The sequence below is a fragment of the Protomyctophum parallelum genome (assembly GCF_964188405.1).
Source record: "Protomyctophum parallelum genome assembly, chromosome: 16".
In the NCBI taxonomy this organism is placed as follows: domain Eukaryota; kingdom Metazoa; phylum Chordata; class Actinopteri; order Myctophiformes; family Myctophidae; genus Protomyctophum; species Protomyctophum parallelum.
Genome location: NC_139711.1, coordinates 15,150,356 through 15,171,668, shown reverse-complemented (window position 1 = coordinate 15,171,668; position 21,313 = coordinate 15,150,356). Strand labels below are relative to the sequence as shown.

Sequence of the window (21,313 nt, the reverse complement as noted above, 5' to 3'; positions counted from 1 at the left end):
TCATGAGGTCACCTGCAGTATCATGTTTAAACATTAATGATCATGGCACGCACACATACACGGCACAAATTAACAATAAACTGTGCACTTGATTAAACACGTGTCTCACACATAGGATCTATAGATCCTTAACTTGGTCATCAACCAAACAAGGATAGTTTTATTGTTGTTGCACCATAGTTCCAGAAAAAGGAGCATTTACATGCAATGATTATATTGCTCAATCTTAATTTATTTCTATTGAAGGTTAGAGTTATTTGATTTTAAGCCTTTACATAATTTTCCTTTTGCATATCCTTTTGCATATCTCTATGAGAGTGACCAGCCACCTTTACAGCTGAGAAAGCAGACAGCATAGAACCTTTTTCAGCCATCCTCTGCCCGGTAGAGTCTACCGGGCTGCCGCTCCATGTACCAATATTTTAATATGACGTGACAATATTGTAGCATCCCAGTGGGACACTAACTGTGTTATGGTTGGGACTGTGATACTGTGTGTGTGTGTGTGTGTGTGTGTGTGTGTGTGTAAGGTCAAGCCGTTCCGGGGTTAGACCGGAAGCACGTTGGCTAGTTTGTTGGTTTGTTTGGTTGTTGTGATCATTAGCCTCGTATTTCTTTAAAGTTAAATAATTGAAAGAAAGTTTTCATGTCATTGGAGGAAACGAACGCCACCCGTCATTACAATATATAAAACTGGATCAGTGTAATCTGTGTTGCAGAAAAGAAAAATAGTTTTGTGATTTCCTGTAAGTGTGCCCAATGACAGAAACGTTATGATTGGAACCTGTCATTTGAATCAACAGCTGACTCTGGAGATAATATTCTTGGTGAATCCAAGCTTCTACTTTATGTGATTTAATTTATTATAGGACTAAAATCACTAAACTTGCCTTTTAACCCATTTAGGACTGAGGCTGAATGTTGCTACTGTAGATATCAACTCAACAAGAACCCCAAAAGGTGTTCCTGTCCTGAATGGGTTATGGGAAGAAACCCTTAGAGTTGGTTGAGAAGTAAACATTAGGAAGGGGATCTGAATCAATCAGATCACATATGGACAAATTATATCGCCAAAGATCTTTCAATCCCTTTCCTCTCTCTACATGATACTTCAGAGATACAGCTACTGTATACAGTAGGCCTTATTACAGTGGTTTTCAACCCTTTTCATATCAAGGTCCATTATTTATTCGGCATTTAAGCCACGGACGACTATTTACGATACGATACAACTTTATTGTCAGCTTTCACTGAAATTTGTTTTGCATCCATGACGTCATTTGATGACATTTAGCCTCTCAGACCCAAAACGTAGAATATTGTGTTGTCATTGGATAAGATTTTGTCCACAATTCCATGCTGTATTGATGTGGTACCATTAAGAGAGATAACAGGCAAATGTTGATCAAAATAACAATTCTTCTAACTCTTGAGAGCGTAAACCAAATGGTTTGGTTTCATTTTACGCTCTCAAGAGTTAAAGATCTCTAAGGGGTCCATTTGGTTTCCAATACCAACTCTCCATCATTTAGCTGGGGACCACCTGGAACCTCCTCAAGGACCACTGGTGGTCCCCGGACCAACTGGTTGAAAACCACTGCCTTATTAGACTGCCTGAAATGCATGCTGGGCAACCCACGGTTGTCCAGAAAGCCTCTGTCCAGGCTCTCTCAAATTAGCCAATTGATCACACCTGATCACCCCTACAGTATATCTCCATATTGGAGCTGGGCTGTTCTGACACTACAATGGTGTTCTGACATCTCATAGACTCCATATTTGGGCATGCCTGACGAAGAACTCCATATATGGGCATTATTTTGTTACGTTATGTTAAATTGTAACAATAAACATATTGTTGAAAAAAATTAAACTCTACACCTGACCTCACGGACACCAGATTATTAATAGTTTAGCTCCTGCTTTTTAATTTTAACTGTACCGCATTAAGAAGCTGTTGTTTCAGTGCGACCTCGCCCTTTAGGGCCTCATCAAACCCTGGATAGCCATACATGGAGAAGACTGGATCATCACCTAGATCTGTATATGGAGCTGGCCAGCAACTCTACATCTGACCTCACGGACAGCAGATTAATAGTTGAGCTCCTGCTTCTTAACTGTGCCGTATTAAGAAGCTCTGTTGTTTCAGCGTGGTGAGGTCGCTTCTTGCCCTCAGGGCGTCTTAATGGTTACCGTACTTTAATATCATTCATTTAAATATATATTGGTTGCTCTGGTGCTTGCAGATATTAGACATTCACACGTTTCGAAGAGTCTTGACAATATTATTCCGAGTACACAAATTGGAGAAATGATGAAGTGGTATAATAACTATACACTTTTGGTTTACAATTAGTTGGAATACATTTAAGCTGTTGGATTAATTAATTGAGAGAGGTAGCAGTTTCACCATTGGTATGTCCAGTGTGGTATGCTGAATTGCTGACACAATGTTACAAGCTAAGATGTTTACTGGTTGATACGACCCAGCTTTCCCCTTTCACCATAATGCTCTAAATACAAAGAAGGAGAAGCTGCTACCAATCTTCTCATTAAACAATGGCAAGTAGATCAACTGGTTTACATACCCATAAGTCGATATATTCCTTTCAGGAGTATTGTATGCAGTCTATGTATACCATCTGCTCTGAGTGTAGTGACTAGTCCCATTGTGATCAGCAGAGTGAATACCCTACACTGCACTGCACTCAACCTAATAGGACATCCTTACGATTCAATATGTAGCTGAGTGTCATCTGTATTATTTTAGTTGGGGAGATGCTGAGATTAGAGCCCGAAATATTGGCTGTTATTTGTGTCATGGTTAAATAAAAATCTCACAAAAAGTTTAAGAGGTCGTTTAAAAGACCACTTTTGACATTTTCAACCCGTCTTCCAAAGTTCCAGAGTCCTCACTAATGCTTAATTGTAAGATGACACAATTTCTGTCTACTCTCTCCGTGTCTCAGAGGAAGAGTGTGGACATTAATCATGAACCTACAGTGACATAATCGGTAGGAAGGTTTGGTACTTTTAAACAATATTTAATGTATTATTGTTGAGGAGCGCTAGCCGCTCCTATGCCCAGCTTTGTGTGTATGTGTGTACCCCATAGCGGTGATTTGATTGGCTGAGAAATGTACATATACCTCGTAGTGATGATTTGATTGGCTGAGCATGGAATGAGATGTATGATGATGATCAGAGGGCGCTCTTATCTCACTTCACACGGGTGTGATTTTTTTTATGAATGCAAGACAATGGCAATTTCAGCATGCTACTTAACAGGAAGAGAACGGAGGTGTGTTCTGTTAGCTTGGTGATATCATTGGTAGGCAGCTTTCTGGCTGTCCACAGCCCCATATACTGTATACAGTAGCACACCATTGAGACCCAGAGTGAGGTGTCATTTGTTATTATGAGCATTTATGACCAGTTATACATAAGGTTGAAGATGCGTGCCCCTATATAAGGTCAATGTTCTCAAATAAAAACTCAGATCAGTTGTGATTTTGTGATTTAGCACTTTTTTCTTTTTACAAAATCGGTGAAAACATCGGTAAACACAGGACTATAGGACTATCTACATTGGGATCGGAATCGGACCCACAATATTTAGAGAATAAGAAACTCTAATAATGTGTGTGTTCTTTCCTTTAATCTAGTTAAAAGAGGGCTTAATCTATCATGGTGTTGTTACTGCTGTCACTGCTGTGTGTGTTGTTGCTGTGTAACATATTGCCACAGTAAATGCAAAAGGAAAGTTCACATATAATGCACATCCCATATGATGATGACCAGGATTTGGCCTGCACATGTTCCATCTATGACCATGGTGATGCAGTATCTTATTGGAAATGGAATCCAGTCTACAGGAGGCCTATTATTAGTGAACTTTCAATACACTCACTAATGGAATCAATGCCTGCCAGTACCATCATCTTACTGGACATTGCTTCAACGTCTGCATGTATTTTGTCCTTAAAATCCACTGCATGTCGCTTCAGCTCCCAATCGCCTCTACATGGAATCTCTCTCTCTCTCTCTCACACACACACATGCATAGGCCTACTAACAACTACAATACATAGGCCTACATACTTGTACACAGTACATAAGTGCATGTGGCAAAGCCTACATAGCCTAAGCCTACAGTACATTCACACACGGCCATGCTTCTCATTTCATTATGGGTGACCGGGTTATGGAGGATTGGAGCGTCAATCTAAAACGCGCGCGCGCGCACACACACACACACACACACACACACACACACACACACACACACGCACACACGTAAGGGTGACTCTCCTTTACATCACCATCTCAGCATTGTTGCCTTTATAGCGCGATCCCTTATAGCAGGTACTAAAAAACACCTAACTTACCGCAGTCCTCGCACAAGACTCGGTCCACATCTTTCTTCAGGTCCGGTAATTCGGTGGCGTCCAGGGGCGCGTACGATGCCTTAAACACAAGGGGCTCGCCCGTGGGGTCCATGAAAAAGATATATCTGTGGTCCTCCTCCACCGTGGTGCACGGGGCCTCGGCGCCAAAGTCCCCGACGGTCACGAGCTGCTCCCGCTCGAGGCCGCCGCTGTTGACGGGCCACACGTCCAGCACCTTGACATTCACGCTGTACGGCTCCCCCGGCCGGGGGGAGCTGCTGCTCGAGGCGTTCTCCGGGGACAGGGAGCGCACCACCTCGCCCTCGATGACCACGGCGGCTCGGTACGCCTGGTCCTGCAGCGAGTTGAGACTCGGGGCGTAGCAGGCGAAGGAGACCCCGATGACCAGCATGGAGAAGTGCACCGGATCAAGCCTCATGCCGGCGCGTCGTCAGCCTGTGCAGTAGTGCTGCTGCTGCAGTGCTGCTGCTGCTGCTGCTGCTGGGCGTCGGAGGAGCGAGCTGGAAGAGAGAGACAGCAGGAGGAGCGGCGGCAGACCTTGCGGAAGTGTCCATGCCATCGGTGTCTTCTTCATGCCGCTGTCCTCCCCATCCATACGGCGGCTGCTCTGCTGCCTCGGATTGTATGTACTGTATGGGTGGACAGTACAGCAGCCTTTAACAACCGGAAACGGCCCGCTTCTTCTGCATGCTTAAAGATGGGATTGCTGCATTCTCCTTCAGCAGCACCAGTCCACCACCACCACCACCACCACCACCACCCTCCCCCCGCTTTTCTCCCTTTCCTCGCAAACGCAAAACAGGACTCGTAAATTAGCTTCAGCTCCCAATCGCCTCTACATGGAATCTCTCTCTCTCTCTCTCTCTCTCTCTCTCTCTCTCTCTCTCTCTCTCTCTCTCTCTCTCTCTCTCCCTCTCCCTCTCCCTCTCCCTCTCCTTCTCCCTCTCTCTCTCTCTCTCTCTCTCTCTCTCTCTCTCTCTCTCTCTCTCTCTCCTCTCTCTCTCTCCAACTAATAGGCTAGCATCGCATGGGTGGGCGCATTGCCTCGCCGAAAGGGGAAAAACGATTGCGCGCACAGAAATGGGATGATAAGCACATAATATGTAAGGTCGGGTCCTTTGTCCACTGGCGATCAAAAGAGTCCAACAACGCCCAAATCCTTAAGCAAAAAAACAACAACAAAAAAAAGGGGATGAGATAGCGATTATCCGGCGAGGCGATGCAACAGCGCGCTGCACCCTCCAGCCGCGTCCGCTGCACCCCTCAAACGCGAGCGGCTTACGTGAGCAAACATCACCTGCCCGGTCACTGGCGTCGGCTCGCCGTGCACGTCCTGCGCAAACAGTCTAATGACCGGGGCAACACCGTCCGCCCCGACGCACATCAGCACGCGCACACCGACCCAGCAGCAGCAGCACGCACGCCACCGCACGACGGCATGTTCGACTTTTGTTCAAGAATGAGGTCTTGTGGGCACGCTTCAGCCCAAAACACGCATAGCTCCAGGCAGCATGCAGCCACACAGTATGCGTCTTCTAGCCTATAGCCTTTCCAGCTCCCCCAGTGTTGCACTTCAGCGGTATAAGAGGCTATAGGTTAGCACACTGCGGATAGTTGTGGCGATGACTAACGCTGCGAAATTCTCTCTGGATTCGACAACATATAGCACAGGTTTTGGGAGATGTTTGTGAATGGCTCACACTGCACCGTATACGTAAGAGACCAATACCTGACATTTACAATCATGCAGGTTATAGCAATTCACAACTAATTGCAGAATGTAGCCTTAATGTGCTATAACATTGTCATATAGGTCACATGGAGGATTCTGGTATATAGTTTCCTAGGCTATATCCTGCTCAGCTACAGCTAAATAAAACAACATTTCCACTGAATGCATCTCCACCAATGAAACGTAAGCTCTGCGAAATATGCTCAGCTTTTTACGGTGGCCACAAGTTCCCCTCCTCCCTCTCTATCACCACACCGGTCCCTCCCTCCCTCCATCCATCAATCAAGTCATTCACAAGATTCGCCTTTCCCTCTCTTTCAACATAGCAGAGCTCATGAATCGCCCTTCGATAGAGGTCAAAAAGCTCTTTTACACGGTGCTGAACGTTGCTTTTTGAGGACATCATTCTTTGAGAATTAAGCAGTGAGAAATGTATAGAGAATGCAGAACACATGACTCGATTACAGCATCGATACGCAATAATGTAACGCTGTGGCCTAGAGTTTCTTCAGTTAAGTGTTGTGCTTTAGACCCAAGGCTCACTTAATGAATTAACCAATAATACATATATATATAGGCCTTCGATTTCACAGTGACATTCACTCTCGCAGCACCCCCTCACCGAGGGCTGAACCTGTCCATGGTGCTGAAATTGCAGGACCATGGACAGAGGACATTGTCTCAAGTCTTCAACCCACCCCTGGCACCCTGCAGGTTCATTCTTCTCTATGACAGCATGGTTTGTCATCTTAAATGCTGTATAACATGTGAATGGGGATGACTTTTCTTGTGTTTGACATGTGTGAGAAGGAATAATGTAGCCTATACACTACAGTGATCAAATAGTAAACTCAGCAAGGCAGATGGCTTCTTGGTTAGAGTGGGTGACAATATTATCACACGAAAAGATCAAATTACCTACCTAGGTTCCATCCTGGAGGCTAATCTTTCCGGTGATAAAATGGCCACCAACGTAATCAAAAAAGTCAATCAAAGAACAAGATTCCTTTACAGGATCTCCTCACTGGTCAGCAAAAACACCTTGAAGACCTTAACAGGAGCCCTCGTACAAGGTTTCTTTGACTATGCATCCACCTCTTGGTACCACAGCACCTCAAAGGCCCTTAAAACAAGGCTCCAGACCTCCCAAAACAAACTGGTCAGGCTCCTACTTGGCCTCACCCCCCGAACCCACCTCACCCCTGCCCACTTTGACAGGCTGGGATGGCTTAGGGTCGTCGACAGAGTACAGCATCTTGCAATGGGTCTGGTCCACAAGATTCGATACACCACCAAGATACCCATGTACCTGTCTAAATACTTCCTTAATGTAAACGAAGTCCACACCCACAACACCAGAGGGAGTGCAACAAACCATGTACAACCCAGATTCGGCACAAACAAGGGACTAAATTATTTTCGCTCCTATGCCACCAAAATGTGGAACGCCCTACCAACAGTCATTAAGACATGTGAATCCCTTGACTCCTTCAAAACCGCTCTCAAAGGGCACCTACGGATGGCTGCAATACAAAACTGGCCTCTGTAAAATCTGAATCCCCCACACCCCCCCACCCCATTTCCCTCACTGTATATTGTATATTTTCCCAGTGCTTGTATATTTTCCCTTTTTTGCTTCCCATATGATGAATTCCTGTTCTGTTCTTTAGCTACATAGAAATGTCTATTTGTATGTCTCTAAATGGTTGTATGTCTTTAAATGTTTTGATGAATTGAACAATGTGGACCCTGTTGTAAACAAGTGTAATGCTTAATTGGGTCGTCCACTCACAGTTGACAGTCTTTGTATTGAGTTTGTGCTTAAAATGTACTGTAAATTCTACAAACTGTTAATAAATATTTCAATCAATCAATCAAAAGTGTGTATGTGTGTGTGTAAGTGTATGTGTGTGTGTGTGTGTGTGTGTATATATATATATATATATATATATATATATATATAATGTATAAGTCAATCAATCAGTCAATCAATGGAGCAATTCATTTTGAGGGGCGTCAGCCCCTCCTGTGCACATGCAGGTTTAATGTTTGTCTTTACTTGCACAAGCAGAACACGCAAGTAAAGTTGTTTGTCCGGTGCATGATTTGAGAGTGACGTAATGACGATATGTACCAATGCCAGGGTATAACTGGCTCTCGATGGTGACATAATAAAGGTAGATTTCAGATTACATACATGTATAGGCATTACCTTTAATCCACCCGACACTGAAACATATCTTTATTACATCACCATCGAAAGCCATCGATACCCTGGCATTGGTACATATCTTCATTACGTCCCTCTCAGAATCATGCAGCCACGGCATACGCATAAAACAACCCAAGTAACCACACTATACTACTCATCAACTTACAATTTACATATACCGGTATACAACTTACATGTATTATGTAAGTTGGGGAGTGTACCTATGTTCCCCAGGTTCTATGTTCCCCACTATGCAAAAAAGGTTATTTGTTTCCCACTTAGAATAAACCTAAACCTAACCTAATAATTTCAGTAATTCTAGTAAAACAATAAAGTATTTTAGCAACTTAGTGTTCATCTTTGAACAATCCATTGAACTGTAGGCCTGCCTATAGGCTACTTAAACTATCTAGTCTTAGCGAACTAAAAATTAACACTGGCATAAAATAAAATAAAACATAATTGCTCAGACTCTTCAAAAAATGATGGCAAAAACAAACATTCTTTGTTCTGTACTTGTACTTGTTCAGTACAAAACACTGAAGTCCGTAAACCAGAAACCTAACGCTAACCCTAAACCCTAAGGTAAGTGGGGAAAATAGAACCTGGGGAACATAGGGATGACCCCGTAAGTTGTACTGTTTATATGAAGATATGTACCTTTATGTTTCAGTGTCGGGTGGATTAAAGGTAATGCCTCTACGTATACATGTATGTAATCTGAAACCTACCTTTATTACATCACCATCGAGAGCCAGTTATACCCTGGCATTGGTAATTTCAATGTTTTACAGAGAGGCTGAGATTTAAGAGCCATTTATGGCCTATACTAGTGTGCAACACACAAGTATAGACACTATTGCAGTTCTAGTTAGTTCAATGTTTGTTTTGTTATACGCATTGACAATGAAGGGAAAAATTACGTCAATGTGTCATTTACGTCATATTGTCTCTTTATTGTTAATGGCGTTTAATGTTTGTGTTTGCACCGTTTGTTTTACATCACATAATCGGCATAAGTTAGACTTTAATATATTAGCGCCCCTCACTTCACACAGGTGTGATGTTTTGCAAGGTATAACTAACCAAACCAAAGTGGTCTTGGCGCCTTTAACACTATATTCTCTGTCCATGCCATGGTGCTGGAATAAAAATATATCCAGATTCAATTCAATTCATTCAATTAGAACCATTTAGAAGCAATTAAAATACAATAGACTAACATGATATAATAAGAAACAGCAGAGCAGATCTTCCCGTGACCTTCTTGTTCCAGACAGTGATGATACAGAATAACAATATACATCTAGGCCTATCTATGCCTAGCTGCAGGGCGAGGTTTCCTTTTGATTATTTTCTTCACAAGAGCGGCAGCGCCACCGCCATTCTTTTTAACTGAATTTAATTTAATTGAATGAAGGCCTTGGACAGTCCCCTCTTATCCGTCAATGTCATGTCAGATTGCCAACTGTATGGGCTATAAGTTTACATTTCTATAGAACTTTAATTTATATAATGGAAATTGAGTCATAGTCATCCTTGTTGAATGTTTACACAGACAGACGGCCTGTCACGGACAGACGGACGGACAGAAAGATAGCTAGAATTAGTTCCGTGCTTTATTTGACAATTCAGTAAAGTAGACTGTATGTCTAGTGTTAAAACGAAAGCTTAGTACTTTACTGTTAGTAGACTGCAGTGTTTTAGGTTTACACGGGTGGGGGTGATTCGGGGTGAACTTCAGTTGCAAACTATAGACTTACCAAGTATAAAGTTACATTTTGTGTAACGTTGCAAAGACAACGCGAGTGCTTTGAACACATCCCACTGATCGAGGGGACTACAGTAGTAATGCGACTACAGTGCTTTCTGTTTTTTCCCCTCTCCCCATCTCGTCTCTCGATCCGTGCCTTGGCGTTCCTCCTCTCGCGATAGAGCGGCGGAGTGGTTTGACGGGCAGTCGAGGTTGCAGCAGCAGCAGGCAGAGGGAGAGAGAGGAAGGTAAGCAGGGAGGCAGTAGCATCATGGCGGACAGAGACAGTGGCAGTGACCACGGAGGGCCCACCACCGCAGGCCCCGGCGGCTCGCTGCCTCCGGGCGCGATGGGCGCCGCGTCTCGTCTGCAGCACGACACCGAGGAGCTTGCGTCGAAGCGCGTCGACATCCAGAACAAGCGCTTCTACCTCGACGTGAAGCAGAATGCTAAAGGCCGCTTCCTAAAGATAGCCGAGGTCGGGGCCGGGGGAAACAAGAGCCGCCTCACTCTCTCCATGTCGGTGGCCGTGGAGTTCCGCGACTACCTGGGGGACTTTATCGAACATTACGCCCAGCTGGGCCCGAGCAACCCGGACCTGGTGCAGGATGAGCCTCGGCGGGCGCTCAAGAGCGAGTTTCTTGTGCGGGAGAATCGGAAATATTACATGGATCTCAAAGAGAACCAGAGGGGGCGGTTCCTGAGGATCCGTCAGACCGTTAATCGGGGGCCCGGCTTGGGAAGTGCACAAGGCCAGACCATCGCGCTGCCGGCGCAGGGTCTCATCGAGTTCCGCGACGCGCTGGCCAAGCTCATCGACGACTACGGCGTCGACGAGGACCCGGCGGAGCTCCCCGAGGGCACGTCGCTGACGGTCGACAACAAGCGCTTCTTCTTCGACGTGGGCTCCAACAAGTACGGCGTGTTCATGCGGGTCAGCGAGGTGAAGCCCACGTACCGGAACTCCATCACGGTGCCGTGCAAAGTGTGGTCCAAGTTCGGCAACACCTTTTGCAAGTACGCGGAGGAGATGAGGAAGATCCAGGAGAGGAGTAGAGAGAAGCGGGCTTCCGAACTACTGCCAGAGGGCCCGATGCACGGGGGCGACGACGGAGAAGACGATTGACGAGAATTGGAAGCGAAAACAAACAAAAAAAAGAATACCTAACAAACAAACAAAAACATTTAAAAAAAAAAAGAGTAAAAAAAAAAGAAATGAATTTTGAGAGGAAAAATAAATCTGACTTTTACTGTAAAATAGAGAGAATTCCAAGGGAATCACCACCCCATACAAAAATCAGCACCTCTGCTGTCTGCTCGCTCATTATTACTGGATGTCACCCCACTTACCAACCATGTTAACAGTAAGCCGCTGCTATCAAGAACTGAACTGTAAGATATGAACTGTTTCCTACTTGATTTACATGACAATGATGAACAGAGTGTTTATATCTCTATCAAACGACGGATTTTGCACACATCAAAGCTATTTCGAGAGAAAAAAGGGGGGGTTTCAAGTGATGAAGGCCTACTATGATTCAATCAAAAACGAAATCAGAGGTCTATTATCTAAAATGACGGTCGTCAGAGGGAACGAATATTTGACATCAGCACAAGGAGAATATATAGTATGGACTTTATGAAACCAAAATCTGATACCAGATGTATAGTTTATTATAAAGGTACGCAGAATAAATATGAAAGCGCTCAAAGTGTATGAATTGCAGAAACGCAAGTCTACAGGCCTGTAAACACACCTGTTAGCATGCGTAGGCTCATGTTTTGAAAAAGAAGTTTGGCAAAGTAGGCTATAGTGTTTAATTTGATCTAAAAAACGTAGTGGGCATTTCTATCATGTCATAAACTCAGAGTATCATGTTAGAACTCAGAATAAATAGCCTATGTTTGCACCTAAAACGGGATAAATTTAGCCCTATGCTACTATTGAATACAGCCCTCTTGCACCATGTCCATATAAACTTAAATGAAAAAGTGCTAACTTAGATGTACTAATTATGATTTTGTGAATCAGCTGTAAAAAAAGAAATCCTTTTTAAGATGCCCACGTTTTCTGTGGGTTATGTTTTTTCTTTCTTTCTTTTTTTCCTCTGGTGGGTGGGGATTGCAAAAGAATACAGTCCACTTGTGGGAGCACTAGGCGCATTAAAAAAAGAGAAAAAAATAGATGCATGAGCGTGGCGCGGCTGGAGTCAGAAGCCGCAGCGGCCCGGGCGAAGCATCCTCTGACGTCACTCCAACCTGGTGCCTTATACACTCCACTCGTTTACGTGTTCTCACGTGGATGGTCTCTGTGACCTCGACCGCTGTATACGTTTTTCATTTATGAGTGCTGTATAGGTAGAAGTGAGGGTCAGGGCCATGGCATTCGCACAGCCACAGTACATCTGTGGGCAACACCAAAAGTGTCGCTGGGAGGCTTCCCAGAGGGTCGGGTTGAGTTTGAGTTGTGTTCCCCTGGAACTGGTAAAGCACGGGGAGAATGAATGGCCCCTATATATTGGAGGATATGGTCCTGCAGCCTGTGACAGCTCAAGTGTGAGCATTGGATAATTTATATCTGGAGATGTTAACAGGTGGCTCTGCACACCGATATGCACCATGATGTAAAAAGTCAAATTAAAACCACAGGAAAAGGAAAAACAATCAGGAGCAGCCAAATACCGCGGTTTGTCAGAGATGAGATGGATGCTTAGAAAGAGCCAGGCAGGCAATCAGCTGGCCAGGCCATGCCAGGCCTGTCCCATGCAGTCAGTCCAGAGTGAAGTCCAGTGGATGTAGAGGCCTAATCAGTGCCAGGCCAGGGCAGTATCTATGTCTTTTATGGTGCTACAGCCCCTTGATCGTTCCCGGGGGGTTCTCGCCGCTCAGATTATGTCACTTTTGCATTATTATTACGATTATTATTATTATTATTATGATGCAATTTATTTTTCCTTCAAAGTTCTATATACTCCACCTTATGTCGTTGTCCGAAGCATGTTGATCTCCCTCTCCCTGGCAGAAAGGGAGCTTAGTGAGTCAGTGACTAGTGCAGGACATTTCATACTAGTGTGCAATATTGTGTGCGTGCCAATCACGGCATTGTATCACATGTATAGACTATTAAAAAGATGAAAACATGTATAGGTGACGTGATCAATAGATATTTGAAAGCATGACGAGGTTGATAAATCTGCATTATATTACTGAAATGTGAAGTCTTTCTTCTAGCACTTGCTCTAAGTGGGGAAAAGAATTGTCCGACTAATAGTGAGGTATCTTACTGTCATGTTCTGTAAAGCAGTAGGCCGCCTTGTCTGTCTCTCAATGCGCGTAGACTAGCTTGGGTGTCTTATAACCCCCCCTAGTACGGAATCACCCGAGGGACTCAAGCCCCCTCGTTCTTCGTTCCTCTCCGTCTCCAAACATACAGCAGACAGTTTAGAGGCTCTAATTGTCTCTATCTCAGACCCACATAGCCCCTTGCAATGGCCTATCCTAAAACTGAATAGTGTCTTGGAGGCTATACTGTAGGGTCCAGAATGATACACACACAACACACACACACACATGCGTGTGCATGCACACACGCGCGGCACCACACGCGCGTGCAGAGCATTTCCCCCTGCTGAGGCCTCTTGTTGCAATCTGAGTGCTTGTAAGGCCCCTAAAGTATTTTGAATAGGGTCTAGAACTGCCTACGAGGCCTCTTGTAATTTGAAGCTGGAAAATTAACTGTGCATTTAGAGCTTGAGTGTCACCCCTCTCTCGCCTGGGATCGGTGATTGAAATCGGGAGAACTGAACAGCTACGATTTTAAAAAGATTGAAGCTAAGGTATTCTCCACGTCCATGGTGTCAGTCCAGCAAGGATATAGGGATCAATTCCACCAAAACTGAGGGAAAACAACAAGGTTTGTTGTTGTTTTTGTAATGAAAGATACAGTCCTACGACCCCGTGATGAGATTGTGGTACTGCTACTCTTCAAATCTTTTAAGTATTATAAAAATAAATCCCAGTTCAGTGTCTATATAGAGCCAAGCTCACCCAAATAGCTGTTATGTTTGACTGTGCCAAACTTGGCAATTTCTCCCACATGGTCTCAGACATGTGACATAACCCGTTCTTCACCTTAGACCAGATTGACCTTAAGGCTTTTTATTGAAGCGTTAGTTAACAATCAATACGCCCCAAGTGGTTAGTTCACCTATAAGATTTATTTAAAGCTCTATGGGGCAGGATGGCTTAAGACAAGCTTATACAACCAAACACAAGATACAGGGCTTGACTGCGTGTCATGTCATCTAGCTGGCATGAAGGGGAAAGACAGCCCATGGATTCTAGCTATAGATTACGCCTCATCTGGATGAGAACAGTTGATGTAGTTACAGTCCGGAGCTTGACAGGCATGGATGGCTGAGAATTAAACTGAAGCAAATGTCCACAGAGCACACTTGGGCTAACACTGTCAGATATATATACCACTGAATCCTTGTGTCGACAACTTCATCATGCCTATGGCAGGTGAGCCAGTAAAAATGACTCCCCTCCGACCCCCTTTCCCCCAAAGAATCCAGTCAAAGCTGGACTATTTGGCCTAGCTGTGGTTCTGGAGTGTTAGTGAAAGGCCTGACAAAGCCTGGCACAACACTTTTAGGGCTTTCCAGCAGCAGCCTATCAGCCTTGCTGTAGACAATTTTAGAATGGACGTATCTCTGTTGTAGTGTGTAGGAAATCTCTCTTCCTCTTGAGGATGTATTACCGTACACTGCCCTGTTGATTACCAAGAGCCCATTTACATTAAGCAAAAGGTACAAACTCCACCTATGACTGTGCCCAGCAAAGCACATCTGAGGTCAATGCGAGTTCAAGTTGAGTTCACTGTGATTCTGGACATCTCTTTCTCTAACGGCCAAATAATAACAAGAGCCTAAATCTCGCCCATTGTGTACAAATGGTTCACTTTGTGAATGCCGCAGTCTGTGAAACGCACACTTTTTTTTGTTGAACAAAATCAAAACAAGACCAAGATGAGTTGTTTCAAAAATGATATCACAAGGTGCTACTGGGTCAGTTGTGTTCTCTGTGTGGTATGACTCCTATGTGTGGAGTTCCTTCATTTGGGGCCAGGGCCGGATCGTTAGGGATATATCCATTGCAACGCGGTGTGTTTAGATGTGATCTCTCAGGCAAGTGCTGAGGGATCGACCAGGACCATCTGTATAGTCATGGTTTAAAGTGGGGTGACCTGGCAGCCATGTTTTACCCACATTACACCGTAAACAACATATGGGGACTAACATTTTAAATGGGGGGGAGGGGGGGCTAGATGTCAGATGCTTTTTATTTTTATTTTCTTCTTTTCATCTTGCTTTCTTAAAGTTGTTTGTGGTCTAATCTATGAGTCCATATCAATAGCTCTGGGGCAGTTTGGCATACATGGCTGAAGGTGCACCCATGCCGTTTTGTATTGAAAAGATGTTTTTGATTTATTACTCATATTATACAGTGGTAGCCATTATAGAAGTCCCTCGCCATTAATTTATCATGCCTCTATTTGTCCAGTAATGTTGTAGTAGCCACTGCAGCCCATTCATTCTTTTGAAATATTGTGCAATCGAACTGAATAGCCATAATGCAAAACCGTTGTTTAAACAGTGATAAACAGACCATTCCTTGCATTGACTAGTGACAAGAGTAGAACATTTGAAATTGAAGGAATAACTAAATGGTGCGATGCTGCAGTACTTAAATATTGCATTCACGTATTAAAAAAGAGGGACCGCTACAATGGGCACATCTGTAGGTATTTTAGTCTACTTGTTTTACATGTGTTTTACAGGAGACTAATCATGTGTAATTACTGCATGTACATGACTTAAAACTGCAAACTTCCACAAGACAAAACGAGGGCGGTATCTTTCTGTCTTTACCAAACTGAAAAATACATTAACTGAACTTCCATAAGATGTTTCCAGACTTGCCGGTCTGCTCTCTGTTCCTATTTTCAGTGCTGTAGTTTTTCACTGGCCATTCAGAACTTCCATATGAACCACGCCGCCAATTGCAGCCTCCGGTCAAAGCCAAGCACTCGATGATTCATCACGACACATGCCCATTCACAAGTAGCTCGTTCAACACGACTGTTTGCACACATACAAAGTAGGGTCCATTACATTTTTGCAGACGTGTACGGGACAACTGTTATGTACAATTATAAAAGAGGCTCTTTAAAATGTAAACATATAAAGATGTTGGGAAATGGATCCTGGATTTTAAGGGGTTGGGGTCAATGCACAATGAACATACCGTATCCCATGTCACCGTATGGTCTAAAATCCCTTTATCATCCCCATGAGATAATATGTTGTATCTTTCCAAAAAAAAATATTTTATCTGTTGTGTGCGTGCGTGTGTGTGTGTGTGTGTGTGTGTGTGTGTGTGTGTGTGTGTAAATATATATATAAATAAATATATATATAAATATAAATATATATATATATATATATATATATATTATATATATATATGGTTTGTTATTATATATGATGCTCCTCCTTTCAGAAAAAAATATAACATGTAAACAGGAAAAACATATTGTTGTTTTTTTCCTTTGTATTTTATACTTACAGAAAGCATTGAATAAAAATGGATAAATACTTGCACTTTAGATATATTAAGAAAAATAAAAACCTGCATATTATTTTTGATAGGGATCTCACATTCAAAGAGTATAAATTACAGGCTTTGTGACTATTGCTGGACAGAGATGTATTGAGTTTTAAGTATATTTTGTCTGTGTCAGAAGGTTTACTAAAGTAAATTGCATGATAAAGTAGTGCTACACCGATATTGTTCTTTTTTATTAGTTGGTAAAAGAAAATGTCTGAAAACTGTGATAACAATCCTCTTGTATCATGTTTAACTTCTCACCCTTCCATTTTCGAGGATATTTCTTATTGAAATATGGCCTTTTCCTGACTACATGACGATGGTGCTTACTTTGGCTTTGACATCCAAGCTCATCCTATATACACCTCGACGATATCATCATAACTCGCGTCTTCACTCTTCATTACTTTCTGTTTATGTACTTTCACTACCTTATTAAATTTCTGTTGATGGCAACAAAGGCGTGTTGTTTCGTACGTGGTCTGTTTCGATGTTGGGGGATCCTGGGGGAAAATTACAAATCGCGCAATAAAAAGAATCATTCCACATGTCCCCGTCCCTTCCAAACTATCTGAATGATATTTGTCCCCATGTGGACACGGGTCAGTTTGCAAACCTTTTCATGTACCCCCAAAAGTACAGGTATATATATTCAAAGATTTGCACACATTTATGATGATCTTTTGGAAAATTGGAATACAACTAGAGTGGTACAAATATCCAAAGTAAAAGAATATCTAAAAAGGTGTTCACAGTTTTAACGGGTTAAGACAAGAACAAATGAGGTATGTTGCCTTTAGTTGATTGTCTCCAGTAGCCTAACCAGTCAGTGTGAGCAGTGGACTGCTGAGGAGGTTAGTTAAACCCATTTAGACCTGAGGTCGATTCTAAAAATGTGTTCTAAATCCTGAGTTTTCTGAAAAACCTAAGTTTCTATGTCAGTCATTCTCAAACTATTTAATGTCAAGGAGCCCCAGAATTATCTGTATTTGGCCGCTGACCCCCATCTCAAAATATGTTGTTCCATTGGGACCTCCGAGAAGCAAGGCTTTGAGTTAAAAATGTTCGCTCTGAAAGATTATATATTCAATGATTTGCACCACATTTTCAAGATTTTTCAAAGATGGCAGATCTACAAGCTCGTAGTGCGGCACCGAGTGCCGCGCTATGAGCTTGTAGATTGCTATTTTTCCATAGCTAAAAGTATAGCATAATGCTTAAAACACCAAAAGGGGTTCCTGCCCAGAATGTTTAAAGTATAGGCTACTGGTGAGAGAACATCCAGAGCAATGGCAGTGCATTCAGGTTACAGCAGTCGCATAGTCAAGAGATGGGCAGTATTTGAAATACATATAGAAATACGTATTTTAAATCTTGTCATTTATTTTTGGCTGGGACAGAAAACATTTGATTGATTGATTGATTGATTGATTGAAGTGTTTAACAGTTTGCAGAATGGGTTTCACATGAAGCACAACTCAATACAAACAAAGCTGTTACTGTGGACGACACACTGATAATGCATTAAACTTAACAGGGTCCACCATTTTCAATTCATCCGAATATTTACAAATAGACGTACAAATATACACTTCTATATAAAAAAAAATCACACCCGTGCGAAGTGAGGGGCGCTCTTATCATCTTACAACATAGTCCGGCAGCCGACAGGCTTCTTTTGTTTAAAGTGGGAAATTTGGTATATTGTCTTTTTTATTGGCCTACATATTGTCTATATACATATACATACAGTCATGAATCCACTTGCTAACTGGCTGTCATTGTCACTATTGGGCAATTTTTTGTATAGGGGTTTCTTTAGCCGCAATTTGCAACGCTAGATTTCTTAAATAATGGGATGAATCTAGAGTTGCAATACCCTCCATTGACTCCCCACTCATCCAATTTGGTTTGCGATCTGCTTGTCTTAAAAAAGCGATGGCGAAAAAAAAGCGATGGCGAAAAAGCGATGCGAAAAAGCGATGCGAAAAAAAGCGATGGCAAAAAAAAGCGATGGCGAAAAAAGCGATGGCGAAAAAAGCGATGGCGAAAAAAGCGATGGCGAAAAAAAGCGATGGCAAAAAAAAGCGATGGCGAAAAAAGCGATGGCGAAAAAGCGATGCGAAAAAGCGATGCGAAAAAAGCGATGGCAAAAAAAAGCGATGGCGAAAAAAGCGATGGCGAAAAAGCGATGCAAAAAAGCGATGGCGAAAAAAGCGATGGCAAAAAAAAGCGATGGCGAAAAAAGCGATGGCGAAAAAAAGCGATGGCAAAAAAAAGCGATGGCGAAAAAAGCGATGGCAAAAAAAAGCGATGGCGAAAAAAGCGATGGCGAAAAAAGCGATGGCAAAAAAAAGCGATGGCGAATAAAGCGATGGCCAAAAAAGCGATGGCCAAAAAAGCGATGGCGAAAAAAGCGATGGCGAAAAAAAGCGATGGCGAAAAAGCGATGCGAAAAAAGCGATGGCAAAAAAAAGCGATGGCGAAAAAAAGCGATGGCGAAAAAAGCGATGGCAAAAAAAAAGCGATGGCGAAAAAAAGCGATGGCGAAAAAAGCGATGGCGAAAAAAAGAGATGTGCCTCCCCAGTGCCTCCCCAGTGCCCAGCCGAGTGCCTCCCCAGTGCCTCCCCAGTGTCTCCCCAGTATCTCCCCAGTGCCTCCCCAGTGTCCCCTCAGTGCCTCCCCAGTGCCTCCCCAGTGTCCCCCTGAGTGCCTCCCCATGCTCCCCAGTGCCTTCCCAGTGCCTCCCCAGTGTCCCCTCAGTGCCTTCCCAGTGCCTCCTCAATGTCCCCTCAGTGCCTCCCCAGTGTCCCCCTGAGTGCCTCCCCAGTGTCCCCCTGAGTGCCTCCCCAGTGTCCCCCTGAGTGCCTCCCCAGTGTCCCCCTGAGTGCCTCCCCAGTGTCTCCCCAGTGCCTCCCCAGTGCCTCCCTGAGTGCCTCCCCAGTGTCCCCCTGAGTGCCTCCCCAGTGCCTCCCCAGTGCCTCCCCAGTGTCCCCCTGAGTGCCTCCCGAGTGCCTCCCCAGTGTCTCCCCAGTGCCTCCCCAGTGCCTGCCCAGTGTCCCCCAGTGTCCCCCCAGTGTCTCCAATAGCAATACAAGAGCAATAATACAAATTAATTAATTATTTAATCAAATTAATTAATTCATCAAAATGTTCGACGCAAGAAGGCCCCCCTGCGGCCTGCGCCCAGCACCATGCCAAAGCTTTTTCCTGCAGGAAACACTGCGTGTGGTTGTAAATATATAGTTATCTGTGTTGCGAGGATGAGGGGGTACCTGGAAGAATATCTACCCCAAAAGGGGTACCTGGTCCAAAAAGGTTTGGGAACCCCTGCCGTACAGTATGGGCTATTAGACGAGCGTCTAAAAATGGGATAAAAATGTCTAAAAATAGACGTCTAAAACACGTCTAAAAATAGACGTGTTTTAGACGTCTATTTTTAGACGTTTTTTATCCCATTTTTGACCATGGGCTATAGCCCATACTGTACGGCATACTATAGCAAGCCGTTTTTCATCATTTTTGAGGATTTGAAAAAAAAAGAAAAAAAAAAAAACGATGGGCTATAACCCATCGTTTTTTTTTCCCCATTTTTTTCAAATATCTACCCCAAAAGGGGTACCTGGTCCAAAAAGGTTTGGGAACCCCTGCCGTACAGTATGGGCTATTAGACGAGCGTCTAAAAATGGGATAAAAATGTCTAAAAATAGACGTCTAAAACACGTCTAAAAATAGACGTGTTTTAGACGTCTATTTTTAGACGTTTTTTATCCCATTTTTGACCATGGGCTATAGCCCATACTGTACGGCATACTATAGCAAGCCGTTTTTCATCATTTTTGAGGATTTGAAAAAAAAAGAAAAAAAAAAAAACGATGGGCTATAACCCATCGTTTTTTTTTCCCCATTTTTTTCAAATATCTACCCGAAAAGGGGTACCTGGTCCAAAAAAGTTTGGGAACCCCTGCCGTACAGTATGGGCTATTAGACGAGCGTCTAAAAATGGGATAAAAATGTCTAAAAATAGACGTCTAAAACACGTCTAAAAATAGACGTGTTTTAGACGTCTATTTTTAGACGTTTTTTATCCCATTTTTGACCATGGGCTATAGCCCATACTGTTCGGCATACTATAGCAAGCCGTTTTTCATCATTTTTGAGGATTAAAAAAAAAAAAAAAAACGATGGGCTATAACCCATCATTTTTTTTATTTTTATTTTTTTCAAATCCTCAAAAATGATGAAAAACGGCGTGCTATAGTATGCCGTACAGTATGGGCTATTAGACGAGCGTCTAAAAATGGGATAAAAATGTCTAAAAATAGACGTCTAAAACACGTCTAAAAATAGACGTGTTTTAGACGTCTATTTTTAGACGTTTTTTATCCCATTTTTGACCATGGGCTATAGCCCATACTGTACGGCATACTATAGCAAGCCGTTTTTCATCATTTTTGAGGATTTGAAAAAAAAAAAAAAAAAAAAAAAACGATGGGCTATAACCCATCGTTTTTTTTTCCCCATTTTTTTCAAA

General features: G+C 43.2%; 2 protein-coding genes across 2 annotated transcripts in view; one reads left to right on the top strand and one right to left on the bottom strand.

Annotated features, from left to right (window-relative positions):
• Positions 1–4,827, bottom strand: part of nrg2b (neuregulin 2b) — a gene marked incomplete at both ends in the record, with an annotated part of 54,562 nt that extends 49,735 nt beyond the window's left edge. Inside the window, one exon of the mRNA XM_083786207.1 lies at positions 4,389–4,827. Coding sequence (XP_083642333.1) covers positions 4,389–4,827 — 439 coding nt within the window. The remainder of the gene's footprint in view (positions 1–4,388) is intronic.
• Positions 4,828–10,306: 5,479 nt separating this feature from the next.
• On the top strand, positions 10,307–17,238 carry purab (purine-rich element binding protein Ab). Its single transcript, XM_083786068.1, has one exon. The coding sequence runs from the start codon at positions 10,378–10,380 to the stop codon at positions 11,230–11,232; it is 855 nt and encodes a 284-aa protein (XP_083642194.1). The 5' UTR covers positions 10,307–10,377; the 3' UTR covers positions 11,233–17,238.
• The last annotated feature ends 4,075 nt before the right edge of the window (positions 17,239–21,313 follow it).